Source organism: Bison bison, unplaced genomic scaffold, assembly GCF_000754665.1.
Source record: "Bison bison bison isolate TAMUID 2011002044 unplaced genomic scaffold, Bison_UMD1.0 scf7180017864482, whole genome shotgun sequence".
Taxonomy (NCBI): Eukaryota; Metazoa; Chordata; class Mammalia; order Artiodactyla; family Bovidae; genus Bison; species Bison bison.
The window spans coordinates 6019511-6033436 of record NW_011495042.1 but is presented as its reverse complement, the minus strand read 5'-3'; the positions used below and the strand labels follow the sequence as shown (position 1 = coordinate 6033436).

The 13926-nt window shown below is 48.1% G+C and overlaps 1 protein-coding gene across 1 annotated transcript in view; it reads left to right on the top strand.

The window, feature by feature from the left end:
• Window positions 1-13926, top strand: part of LOC105004792 (chromosome unknown open reading frame, human C3orf20) — a 51917-nt gene that overhangs the window by 27006 nt on the left and 10985 nt on the right. Inside the window, exons 9-12 of the mRNA XM_010862521.1 lie at window positions 2084-2215; window positions 7549-7672; window positions 8941-9193; window positions 13717-13926. Coding sequence (XP_010860823.1) covers window positions 2084-2215; window positions 7549-7672; window positions 8941-9193; window positions 13717-13926 — 719 coding nt within the window. The remainder of the gene's footprint in view (window positions 1-2083; window positions 2216-7548; window positions 7673-8940; window positions 9194-13716) is intronic.

The following is a 13926-nucleotide window of genomic DNA, read 5'->3' as shown; positions in this document are numbered from 1 at the left end:
TCAAGGCTGTATATTGTCACCCTGCTTATTTAACTTCTATGCAGAGTACATCATGAGAAACGCTGGGCTGGAAGAAACACAAGCTGGAATCAAGATTTCCGGGAGAAATATCAATGACCTCAGATATGCGGATGACACCACCCTTATGGCAGAAAGTGAAGAGGAACTAAAAAGTCTCTTGATGAAAGTGAAAGTGGAGAGTGAAAAAGTTGGCTTAAAGCTCAACATTCAGAAAACGAAGATCATGGCATCTGGTCCCATCACTTCATGGGAAACAGATGGGGAAACAGTGGAAACAGTGTCAGACTTTATTTTCTTGGGCTCCAAAATCACTGCAGATGGTGACCGCAGCCATGAAATTAAAAGACGCTTACTCCTTGGAAGGAAAGTTAAGACCAATCTAGATAGCATATTCAAAAGCAGAGACATTACTTTGCCGACAAAGGTTCGTGTAGTCAAGGCTATGGTTTTTCCTGTGGTCATGCATGGATATGAGAGTTGGACTGTGAAGAAGCCTGAGCGCCGAAGAATTGATGCTTTTGAACTGTGGTATTGGAGAAGACTCTTGAGAGTCCCTTGGACTGCAAGGAGATCCAACCAGTCCATTCTGAAGGAGATCAGCCCTGGGATTTCTTTGGAAGGAATGATGCCAAAGCTGAAACTCCAGTACTTTGGCTACCTCTTGCGAAGAGTTAACTCACTGGAAAAGACTCTGATGCTGGGAGGGATTGGGGGCAGGAGGAGAAGGGGAAGACAGAGGATGAGATGGCTGGATGGCATCACTGACTCGATGGACGTGAGTCTGAGTGAACTCCGGGAGTTGGTGATGGACAGGGAGGCCTGGCGTGCTGCGATTCATGGGGTTGCAGAGTCGGACATGACTAAGCGACTGAACTGAACTGAAGATTGTCCTGAAGGTCCCTGAAGCTCTGCTGTTTTTGTTGTTTAATATTTTTCTGTTTATTTTTCAGATTACATAATTTACATGGATATATCTCCAAGTTCACTGACTTTATTCTGTCGTTTCCATTCTGCTGTTGTGCTAATCCTAGGAAGGTTAGAAATTCCAGGTATTTATTTTCAACTCTGTAATTTCCATTTAGCTGCTTTTTATATTTTCTGTTTCTCTGCTGAGATTTCCTAATTTTTTTCATCAGAGGTATGTCTTTCTTTGTTTTATCGAACATAGTTAAATTAGCTGCTATAAAGCCTTGTCTGCTAATTTCAACATCTGGGACATATCAGACAGGATTGGTTATTTGTTGCCTTGAGAATGGCTCACACGTCACTGGTTCTTCACATGTTGAGTCGTTCTGGATTGCCGGCATTGTGGATGTTATGTTTTGGAGTCTCTGAGCTCTGATGTGTTGACTGTTTTGTTTTAACAGGCAGTGGACTTACTTAGAGTTATAGTGCAAACCTTGTCTCACCAGTAGTGGGCAGCAGCTCAAATCTCAGTTCAGTTTTCTGTTTCCCTGGAAGTAAGCTGCCTTGAGTCTGCACTGTTCACACGTGGTCCAGGGATCAGCTAGAGCCGTGGCCTGATTATCAGTAGCATCCAGGACTCTCTTTCTCTACCCCTTCTGTAAAGCTCTCCTTACTTTCCTGTGACTGTGGCTTGCCCCAGGTTTTGTCCTTTGGTTCTTTGGGCCAGAAAGAACTCATCCCATGTTGGTCCTTTTAAGTTTTGACTCAGAAATCTGCCTGTTTTGCTCACTCTTATGAGCCTTGGGATAGTTGTTTTGTTGTATCTTTTCCCATTCTGTGGGGGAAATCAACCTGGTAAGAGCTGACTCGGCTATTGGATCCCTCCATCTTCTTCATAGCTGCTTACAAGTTTGGGTTGGAAAGGGAAGGGGCAGTGGTAAAGAAACATCCTTACTTTTTCTGCTGATCCCTCAAAGAGAAATGGGGATTCTTTTGTCTTCTCCATGAAAGCAAGATTCTAACATAATAACCAGAAAGATCTTATGGCTCCCTCAGCCCCAGGCCGAGAGGGGCTTTGTGTTTTGCGATGTGTCAGGAACAGTAGGTGGGACAGCAGAAGCAGGGACCCACCGAGTCCTGGTTCCTTCATCCACAGGTGAATGAGCAAATGAAGCTGACGGTGCTCGGGCAGGACGCTATGATGGTCACCTTCACCTCCATGAATGAGACAGTAACGCTCCCCATATCGGCCAGCAACTGTCCCCACGGGATATCGCACGATAAGCGGGTAAGGCTCATAGACCAGTCACCTGGGGCTGAGCCCAGAGCGTCTCACCCCATACAAGGCCTGACCTCTTTCCCTGCCTAGTGGACTGCTCATCATTCAGTGTCAGACTTTAGTACTGTCTTCTCTCTGAAACTTGTGTCGAGTGTCTTTCAGGTGCCTCAGAATCCAGTGCAGACTAGCTTAAGCATGGGAAGAGACAGTGTAGGCTCAGTAAGCTGAGAAGTCAGTCTGTAGATAGGCAGCGTCAGACATGACTGGATCCAGGCCCTCAAAGCATTCTATAAGATCTTCCCATCCCCTCGCTCTGCCCTCCTCTTTGTTGGCTTCGTTCTCAAGGAGTTTTTCTCACCTTATGGTGACCAGATGGTCATGAGCCTCTGCAGGCTCATTGTTCTTCCAGCTTTGGTTTTCCCAAGAGAAAAAGAACCTCTTTTGCTATGTGTTCCAGTAGAGGTGCCAACACTCACATCATTGGCTCCATCTGGTGCCCATACCTGGAATGTTCTCTGTGGCCAGAAGTGTGTGGTGCTCTCACTGGCCAGGCTTGAGTGTCGTGTCCAACCCAGGAGCCGAGGGGTGTGATCAGCCCCTGGTATACCACTTGAGCAGATGAGTAGGCAGGAGTGTGTTCCTGAAGGAAGATTATGGTGCTTTTGGCAGAAGAGGAAGAGATGGTGCTGGATAGAACCACTGCCCACGTGTTGATCCTCTCCACCACCTCCTTGCCTGTCCCAGGTAGAGTACTCCTGGCCCCTTACTCAGCCCTCCCAGCCATGATTCACCTCATTCCAACACTGCTTTATTTATAAGCCAGCCTTCTCTACTGAACTGGGGATTCCTACTTGTGTCTGTTGCCCCAGGACTCAGTATGAGGACTGCTTTAGATGAAGTACTTGCTAAGGGGCCAGGTGAGACAGTGGCAGAGTCTGGAAACCCAGTTCATCATTCACTGGGTCTTCATGGAACCTCCTCTGTGCCGGTCCATAGTATTGCAGAGAGATGGATAGGATGAAGGGGACAAAGTCCCTGATCCCCCAGGAGTTTAAAGTCTAGAGGAGAACAGTTGACATTCACTGTGAGACACTGGGGTAGCCAAGGACTCCTTGGGGGCCCCAGCCACTGGCATTACACACAGGGGATTGGCTTGCTTGGAGTAGAAGCAGGGGGACCACACCTCCCAGTCTTCCCCGGCCCAGTCCTGGCTTACACCTGTCAGCCCAGAAATGATTAGTAGCTTCCCTTCCACTCTTAGGCTTCCCCTGTGGCTCAGCTGGTAAAGAATGCACCTGCAATGCAGGAAACCTAGGTTTGATCCCTGGGTTGGGAAGATCCCCTGGAGAAGGGAATGGCTACCCACTCTAGTATTCTGGCCTGGAGAATTCCATGGACTGTATAGCCCATGGGGTGGCAAAGAGTCAGACACAACTGAGCAACTTTCACTTCACTTTAACTCTCAGAAGTGTCCCAGTTTCCCTTTCTGTGGGCACAGGCGAGGCAGACATTTGTTGGAGACAGTCCCATGGACAGAGGAGCCTGGTGGGCTGTAGTCCATGGGGTCGCTAAGAGTCGGACACGACTTGGCGACTTCCCTTTCACTTTTCACTTTCATGCATTGGAGAAGGAAATGGCAACCCACTCCAGTGTTCTTGCCTGGAGAATCCCAGGGACGGGGGAGGCTGGTGGGCTGCGTCTTTGGGGTCACACAGAGTCAGACACGACTGAAGCGACTTAGCAGCAGCAGCAGTGATACCTGAGCGAGATACGGAGAACTCCTGTATTTCTCCTGGAGGGAAGCACTGCACTGTTTTTTCTTACATTTCGGTAGCATTTCAACTTTTAAAATTGATTAGCTAATTCAATAAACATGAATTGGCAGCTGCCATGTGCTGGATTGCCCGCCAGGGATATTTAAGAAGCCTCACTCCTTCTTGTCTGTGAATACGTTCAGCCTAATGGAAGGGGCACAAGCATCACCGTGGTTGTGATGCAGCTTCACCAGCTTGGTGTAGGGGAGCGAGGGAAGCTGAAGGGGTGCTGGGTTCATTCAAGGGTCTCATCAAGCAGCCAGGAAACTGAGATGCCTGTGACTTCAGCCTACACTCCCCACACCTAAGACAAAGCAGCCTCCGGGTTTTGAGTCCCTCTGGGCTGAGACAGATGACTGTGCTGAGTCCATCCTGTCAATGTGGTCCCCTGCTCTTACTCTGAATGTCACTGTTGGGTGCCTAAGTACACAGAATGTATGCAGTCCCATGTCTATATTTCTTGAAAACCTTTTGATACTGTATTTTTTAAATGTGCATTGATTTATCGAGGCAGTAGGTAATAGAAAAATTTTGTGCCTGTAAAATTGCAGTAATGCATCTTTTTCCTGGCACCCTCCTGTCTGATAATCTTTCAAATTTGGAACATGGCTGAGAACCATGATGTAAGCAGTTGAAGACCCTCATGAAACAGCCGAGAGAAGTCACGTTTAAGCCCACATCCAAACATGCCCTCTGGGCCTCGGAAAGCCCCACAGTCATTCACATCTTACATTTCCTTAACTAAGTGCAGCCTTCGTGAGCTAGAATTAGAGGTCCAAAGCCTTGTGTTCCAACACGGTAGTGTGAGTCACAAATGCCTATTGAGCACTTGAAATGTGACAGCTCGAGGCTGAGATGGGCTGGAAGTGAAAGCACACGCTTTCAAAGACTCAGTGTGAAAAGCGAACGTCACAGTTCTTACCGATCATTTATTTTGATTACATGTTGCAGTCATCATATTTTTGACGTATTGTGTTAGATAAATATGTTATTAGAATTTATTTCATCTTCTGAGAACTTTTTAATGTGGCTTCAGAAACATTTAAAACCACATGTGCAGCTTGCCTTATATTTCTAGCAGATCTACGGCAGGAATCTAAAGGTGGAATTCCCACTAAAGAAGCTTGCAGAGGCTGACGGTGCAGAAGGAAGCTGAAAGTTGTTTATTAACAAGTACACTGTAACTCTTTCTTTTTTATTTTTTTAAATTATAAAAGTATGGTAACACATTTACAGGAGATTTGAAAAATACAGAACAAACTTACATACAGTTCTACTGTATATTACAGTTATTTTTTAAGTAGAGAAATTAAGATTTTAGTTGGAATTTCAATATGAAACTCAAAAATTAATAGAATTAATAGATTGGAAAAAGTAGAAGGATACCGTAGACATGAAGAGCACTATGAACCAATTCAACATACTTAAGATTTAGATATACAATTTTCACACAACAACAGGATATAAATTCTATTTAAGTTCCCACAGACTGTAAAGTAGGAAACACTGGAACATATCCAGCGACATAAAACAAGGTGCAAAAATTTCATGGTTTAAGGTATTGAAATCATATACGAACGTTGTAACTCAAAAAGCATAAGTGTCTTGGGGACATTTAGCGTAGGGATAAATAGGGAAATACATTAAAACAGCTTCTGAAAACCACTGCATTCTCGATGGTAGCCTCGATGTTGATGTTGACAGAGGAAACTGACTTGCCCCAAAGCATCCTCGTCATAACCCCTTCTCTTTGAGAATGCAGGGTGGTGTACTGGATTTTACAACCTTCTGACCAGAAAAACAACAAATGAAGAACTATTAAGCTTATCGTGGGTAGCAGGATTTCCAAATGTCAAGCCTCGCTTGCAGGTTAAACATCTCAGTATTTTTATATGAAATCTTGAGAGAGAGATCCTTGTCTAGGAGGGGGCCTTGGGCCATCTCATCTACCATCCCGTCCTGGGTCTCAGATTCCCCATTTGTATAGTAAAGTGTAAAGGCCCACCCAACTTTCCCACACTTCTTTCCTGGGATTTTAAAATTCCGTTCAGCTCCATCATGAGTGTGTGTGTGTGTGTGTATTTGGGGCTACCTGTCACCCATCAGCAAACCTGTGGTCATCTAGGGAAGCTGAGGGATGCGGGTAAGGTGGCCTCTTCCCTCACAGTCCCTGTCATTGGAAAACTTGTTAAATGGTTCCCCAGACACTCATTACCCTGGAAGGAACCACCCATCAGAGTGACAGGTAGAGTGGCAGTCCCAGATTTTATGGCCCTGCAGTCAGGCTCCTCACTAAGTATTTCTATCAAGGCAGCACTTTGGAAGCAAGGAAATGCCTCATTTTAAATGCTTTATTCACCCAGTACTGCCTCAAATCCTTTTTGGAAGCAAGACTGGGTATAAATTAAAAATAAATAAAATTAGTCCAGAGACAGAGATTGGGACCAACCGTCAGAAGGATGGTTCAGGCTTTGCTGTTAATCGGGGCATTTTTTACAGAAGCCTTGCCTGCAGGACAAAGAGAGACATGTAGCTGACGTCACTGTTCTTCAAAAATCTGTCCACCACCCACCCTATTCTCTACTTGAGGCTTCAGTTCTTCAGGGGAAAACTTACTTCCCACCTCCTCTGTGTGAAGTGGGAGATACAGACATCATGGACCCTGCTTCAGGGGACTGGTGAAGTGTTAGGGATAAAGAAAGTAAAAGGTGATCAGAATCCAGGGCAGAAAAGCCAGGAATGAGCAGGTGTGCAAGCTCAGCATGGAGAGTGATTACTGCTGGCTTAGCAAGTCGGCCAGGACTTCCTGGAAAAAAAGTCAGACACTGATTGCATGAGCTCCAGAAGCTGAGCCTCGATCCACCCCAGCAGGAGCAGAGGTTGACCTGCAGGATGGCCTCAACTCGCCTCCCAGGAGCCTTGGAGCCAAGGTGGCCCTTTGCAGTAATCCCAAACTGAGCTAGAGACCTGGCCTGGTGCCCATGGGTACCAGTCAGTCTATGGAACCCTGGCACACGGCGGCCTCTCAGCTGAGAGCTGCCAGCAGGGTGAAAAGGGTTCTGAGGGTCATGCAGGCAGCAGAGGATCCTGAGAGGCATTTGTCCATACAGTTACTCAGAATACAACAAGCATAAACTGAGCACCTCCTGTGTGATTGGCTCCCAGATACAAGGGAGACCAAGAGCCGACGCTTGTCCTCCAGGAGGTTGGAGTCTGGTTGGGGAGACAGGCTTCCACGCAGCTGATCACAAAGGGCTACCTAACCTCTGACTTCAGACCGCATAGAGACCACAGTGGGGGTCCAAGGCAAGGAACAGTTCTGCCCAGAGCAACCAGCGTCCCTGGGGGTAGGGGACATTTGAGGCAGATTGAGTCAGCGTGCAGGAATTCACTGGGCCGAGGGGACAAGGTGGGTCCCCTGCAGGGACAGCACATCCTCTGTGCCAGGGCCATGCCTGTGGTCACTGGGCTGGGCAGACGGCTCCCAGTGGGGCTGCTGCTGACGCCCTTCCCTCGGCCTCTCCCTAGATAACCCGCAGAATCAGCATCATGGACGAAAAGATATCTAAGATGAGCCGGGCCCTGGCAGAGATCAAGAGGCGGTTTCAGAAGACAGTGTCCCAGTTCATGAACTCCATCCTGCTGGCGGCAGGTAGGGAGGCAGAAACGGGGGGTGCAGTCCTGTCTCAGGCTTCCCAGGTCCTCGGCCGCCTTTAGGCCACCTCCAAGGACAGCTCTTCACCACCCCCGGGAGATGGCGCGGCAGGATTCCCCACTGGTGATGGAGTGACGAGGCTCAGAGTGGGGAAGGGGCTTCCTCAGGGCCGTTCAGCTGATAATGGCGGCCTTTGCCAGCCTCAGCTTCTGAGAGCTCTCTGTGTGTCTTTATGTCTCCACATGATTGCTTTTTTCCTGGGTCTCTCTTGGTCTTTCTGTTGCTCTCTCTCTCCTCATACCCACCTATACAGGGTTCACTTTTTGGCTCCATCTCCCATATCGTCCATCATCCACTTGCACCCCCTATTCTTCTCCTTGTTGAAGGTCTTGGTAGAAGAGAGAAAAGCAGCCAAGTCATCAGGCTGACCCTGTCATGCCCGCAGAGTCTCCAGGGCCAGCGTGGGTGGCCTCGAGACTCCTCCCATATCTGGGCTATCCTCCTCACTGCTCATGGGCCGGGGTACAGAGAAACATTGATTGTCCCACCCCATGCCACCCCCTGGCTGGGCACACAAGGGCAGTGGTGCCCCCCACGGCCTCCCTGGGGAGTTGCTTCTTGTCCCTAAATACTCAGTTCAGCTACGTGCTGCCTCTGGAAAGCCTTCCCATACCTTCTAGCAGACCACACACTCCTCTGGGCTCCCACAGCACTTTGTCCATGCTCTAAGTATAAGTCTTCCCTCCTAGCATTATGAATATTTCTTTGTTTTCCCATCCCTGTCCCCAACTCCTGCTTGGAGTTCCCAGAGGCAGGGAACCCTGTGGGGGATCATCTTTATGCCCAGTGCCCGACATTGAGGAAGTGTTTGGTAAGTGAATGAAGAAATGAGAGGTCTCTGGCCAGTGTAGTAGAGAAAGCAAAAGAAAAAGTAAGTACAGCAAAGAACAGAGTTGGGGGCACCAGGAACAGCGGGGACGCGTTGGGCACCCAGCCTCTACACTGAGTGCTATAAGAACACAAAGCTGAACGAAACAGGCCCACAGGGCAGGAGGGATCAGAGCTGGGTTCTTGACAGAGGGCCAGAATTGAGATTGATGTGTTCTTCCATTCGGCCATCTCTGACTGGCCCACCACTCGCACTGGGGTGGGAGCACTGGGCCAGACAACAGTAGTGGGGGCAGTCCTGCATCAGACTCTAGGCAGTGCAGGCTCAGAGAGGGCACGGTGGCCAGGGGAGCAACCCCAGGGTCTTCTGTCCACAGGCCTGTTCACCATCAAATATCCAGTAAAGGAAGAGGCAGAAGTCAATCGGACCAGACTGAAGTCCGGGCTCTTCCCCGAGCGCAGCACCAAGCTGAGTCTGTACTCAGGAGATATGCTATTATTACGGTCGCAGTCAGCCCGACCCGAGTCCTTGATTGAAGTAGCTTCAAAGGAAGAGCCTGAGTCGGCTCCTGTGAGCCCCACGCGGAAGAAGCCCAGCAAGTTCCACACCAAGGCCATGGCTCCACGCAGGTGGGCTTCATGTGTCAGATGCTAAGATGGGTAGGAGACTCACAACGGTGGACAAAAACGGAGAAAAGATAGAAGAGAGACATGTGAACAGCTAAAATATTTTACATGGGGATAAAGCCTGGGAAGAAAGTAGAAAGGGTTAGAGCATAGGCTGGCAAACTACAGCCAGGGCTGAAATCTGGCCCCCACTGCCTGCTTTGTTTATGGGCTAGCTAAGAGTCATGTTTATGTTTTTAAATGCTTAGGAGGAAAAACAAGAGTTTTTTGTGACGTGAAATGATAGGAAATTCCAACCTCAGGACCCATAAGTAAGGTTTTATTGGGACATACCCATGCCCACTCCTTCATCTGTGGTCTGTAACAGCTTTCCTGCGAGGACAAAAATGGTGCGTCACTGTGAATGAGACCACTGGCGCTGCAAAGACCAGGATTTTTACCATCTGGTAAAAGGCCAGCCCACCCCAAGCATGGAGAGTGACTGGGAAGGGGGGTGGTATGTGTTCCCCTAGGTAGACGGTCGGGGAAGCAGTTCTGAAGAGATATGTTAATAGAGGCCTGAAGGATTAGAAACGAAGAAGGATGGGAAGGAACGTGAGGCAGAGGACGAAACAGGCACAGGGACCTCGAGACAAGAACGAGTCTGGTGTGTGTGAGGGAAAGTGAGGAGGCCAGGGCAGGGCATCGTGAGGAAGGTGGGAGAGGGGTGCAGAGTGAGCACAGAAAGGCAGGCAGGAGCCGGGCCAGGCGCACCCGTGAGCCTCAGAGGAAGCCGTTGTGCAGCTGTAAGGCAGGAAGTGACACCATCTGATTCATGAGGTTTCAAGAAAACTTAGAAAAATGCATAGGATCAAGGTATCTCTTATATGCTTTAAAGATTTTTATAAAATACAGAAAAATGAAAAAAAAAAATCCTAAGTGTATAGCTCAGTGTGTATCTGTAAGTGAGCATACCCCATCGGCCCCAAGAAGTAGTAGAATTTCCCTTTCATAGCTTTGTGTTTATTTTTTAACTTATTTCAATAGAACCATTCAGTATGTATCCTTTGGGGTCTGGCCTCTTTTGCTCAATGTTATACTGTGAGATTTATCCATGTTGTTCTGTGTGGCAAAATTCTGCCTCTTTTCATTGCTATGTAATAATCTATTGTAGGATTACACTAAAAATTTTGCACATCCTAATGTTGACAAATATTTAGGTTGGTTACCGTTTGGGTAATGACAAACCATGCTGGTGTTTGCATATGTCCTTCTTTCTAGTTGGGATGTTCCTGGATGTGAAATGGCTGTCATAGATTATGTGTATGTCTGCTAGATCCTGTAGGTCCACAGAGACTGTTCATTTTATTTTATGAGGCTCTGTTTTCATTCCAGTCCCAAAGAGGGGCAATGCCAAAGAATGTTCAAACTATCGTACAGTTGCTCTCATTTCACATGCTAACAAGATTATGCTCAAAATCCTTCAAGCTAGGCTTCTGCAGTATGTGAACTGAGAAATTCCAGATGTACAAGCTGGGTTTAGAAAAGGCAGAGGAACCAGAGATCAAATTACCAGCATTTGTTGAATCATAAAGAAATCAAGAGAATTCCAGGGCAACATCTACTTCTGCTTCATTGACTATTGCTAAAGCCTTTGTGTGGATCACTGCAAACTACAGAAAATTCTTTAAGAGTTGGGAATACCAGACCACCTTGCCTGTCTCCTGAGAAACCTCTATGTGGGTCAAGAAGCAGCAGTTAGAAACAGACATGAACAACTGAGTGGTTCCAAATTGGGAAAGGAGTGCAACAAGCTGTATGTTGTCACCTTGCTTATGTAACTTCTATGCGCAGTACATCGTGTGAAATGCTATGCTGGATAAATCACAAGCTTGAATTAAGATTGCTGGGAAAAATACCAACAGCCTCAGTTATGTGGATGATAGCACTCCAATGGCAGAAAGTGAGGGGGACGTAGAGCCTCTTAATGAGGGTGAAAGAGGAGAGTGAAGAAGCTGGCTTAAAGCTCAACATTCAAAAAACTAAGATCATGGCATCCGGTCCCATCACTTCATGGCAAATAGATGGGGAAACAGTGGAAACATGACAGATTTTATTTCCTTGGGCTCCAAAATCACTGCAGATGGTGACTGCAGCCATGAAAGTAAAAGACGCTCGCTCCTTGGAAGAAAAGCTACGACCAGCCTAGACAGCATATTAGAAAGCAGCACATTACGTAGCTGACAAAGGTCCATCTAGTCAAAGCTATGGTTTTTCCAGTCGTCATGTACAGATGTGAGTGTTGAGCCATAAAGAAGACTGAGTGCCAAAGAACTGACTTTTTTGAGTTATGGTGCCGGAGAAGACTTTTGAGAGTCTCTTGGACTGCCATGAGATCAGAATAGTCAATCCTAAGGGAAGTCAACCCAGAATATTCATTGGAAGGACTGATATTGAAGCTGAAGCTTCAGTGCTTTGGCCACCTGATGCAAAAGGCCAAGTCGTTGGAAAAGACCCTGATGCTGGGAAGGATTGAAGGCCAGAGGAGAAGGGGTGACAGAGGACGAGATGGTTGGATGGCATCACCGACTCGATGGACATGAGTGTGAGCACACTCTGGGAGATAGTGAAGGACTTGGGAACCTGGTGTGCTGGTAGAACCTGCAACCTGGTAGTCCACGGGGTCCCAAAGAGTCAGACACAGCTTAGCCACTGAACAGCAACAACTGAATCTTCACTATTATCCTGCTGAGTAGAACTCTCCAAACTCATGGATTCATGTAATCTTTGTTCTGTTGGGATGGAGAAATAAAACAACCAAAATAGGCAAAATGTATATCATTTTGGATTGTGAGCAGTGCTAAGGAAAATAGGCGAGGACAGGGGACGTTTGTTGGTGGTGGAAGGATGCAGTTCCTAACAGGACGGTCAGAGAAAGTGTCACTGAGAAGGTGACATTTGCACAGAGGCATGAAGAAGGTGAGAAAGTGGGTGTCTGGGGGTAGAGCCAAGCAGGCAGCAGGAATGGCAGGAGCAAAGGCCCTGAGGTTGGAGGGTGAGACGAGGCCACAGCGCCTGGTGCAGCGAGCAAGGGGGCGAGAAAGGAGCCGGATCAAGCACAGGCTTGGAGGGCCTCGCAGGGACTTTGGCTCTTATCCTGTGCAGATGGGAGCTGGAAGAGAGTAGTGACATGGTGTGACTTGACTCTTAAAAATGTTTTTAAAGTGTAATAGATTAATGGGCTTCCCTGGTGGCTCAGTGGTTAAGAATCCACCTGCCAATGCAGGAGATGAGGGTTCAATCTCTGGGTCAAGAAGATCCCCTGGAGGAAGAAATGGCAACCCACTCCAGTGTTCTTTCCTGGGAAATCCGCACAGAGGAATCTGGCGGGCTATAGTCCATGCAGTCACAAAGAGTCAGATGCGACCTAGTGAGTAAACACAGCAACAGCATAGTTGATTAATAACATTTCAGGCATACAACAAAGTACACACACACCTTTTCAGGTTATTTTCCTTAAATGATATTACAGAATTACAGGTTAGTACGAGATATGAGTGGAGTTCCCTGTGCTGTAGGTCCTTGTTGCTTATCTTCTGTACGTACATGCGTGTGCAGTCGCTCTTTGTAACCCCATGAACTGTAACCCACCAGGCTCCACTGTGCGTGGAATTGTCCAGGCAAGAATACTGGAGTGGGTTGCCATTTCCTCCTCCAGGGGATCCTCCCAGCCCAGGGATTGAACCCATGAATCTGCATTGACAGGCAGATTCTTTACTACTGGGCCACCTGGGGAGCCCCATTTTATGTACAGTAGTGTGTATATGTTCATCCCAAGCTCCTAATTTATCCCTCGACACTCTTTTCCCCTTTGATAATCATAAGTTGTCCATGTCTGGGTGTGACTTGGTTAAGAAGTGAAGTGAAAGTCACTCAGTCATGAACAACTCTTTGAGACCCCATGTAATAGAGTCCATGGAATTGTCCAGGCCAGAATACTGGAGTGGGTAGCCTTTCCCTTTTCCAGGGGATCTTCCCAACCCAGGGATGGAACCCAGGCCTCCCACACTGCAGGTGGATTCTTTACCAGCTGAGCCACCTGGTTATAACAGGATAATTGAGAGACCCATTAGGAGGCACTTGCAGGCAGCCAGGCAAGAGCAGTTGAGGGTTTTGGTGTGTTCCTAGAAGTGTGGGCAGGGAAAGTGGTTGGATCCTCGATTTGTTCTGAAAGTAGAGTGGACAAGCTTGCTGATAGACTGGATGGGACATGAGATGTGTGAGAAAGAAGGGTGTTCAGGATGATTCTGTTGGATGGATGGATTCCCTTGTGAATACCGCTTTGCACCAGAGGAAACTGAGGCACAGAGAGGTTAGGGGGCCCCTTGAAGGCAGAGCGGCACACTGGTGGCGGAGGCCAGGCTAGAACTGCCTGGATCTCGACTCCACCTCCGCGGCCACCTGGACTTGTCCACCTGGGTCTGGGACTGGGCTGCTGGAGCCTGCGCCCCGCCCACTGAGTGCCACCTGCTTGTTCTTCCTGGCAGAGGGAAGGCCAGAGAGGTTCGCAGCCCCACCAGGTGGGCGGCCTCACTCTCCGACTGCCCCCTGGTGCTGCGGAAGCTCATTAGCAAAGAGGACATCCGGGCTGGCTGCAGGTGCTTGGTGCGGGCGCCCCTGGTGTCCGATGTGGAGCTGGAGCGCTTCCTGTCAGCGCCCCGAGACCCCAGTCAGGTGCTGGTGTTCGGGGTCGTGTC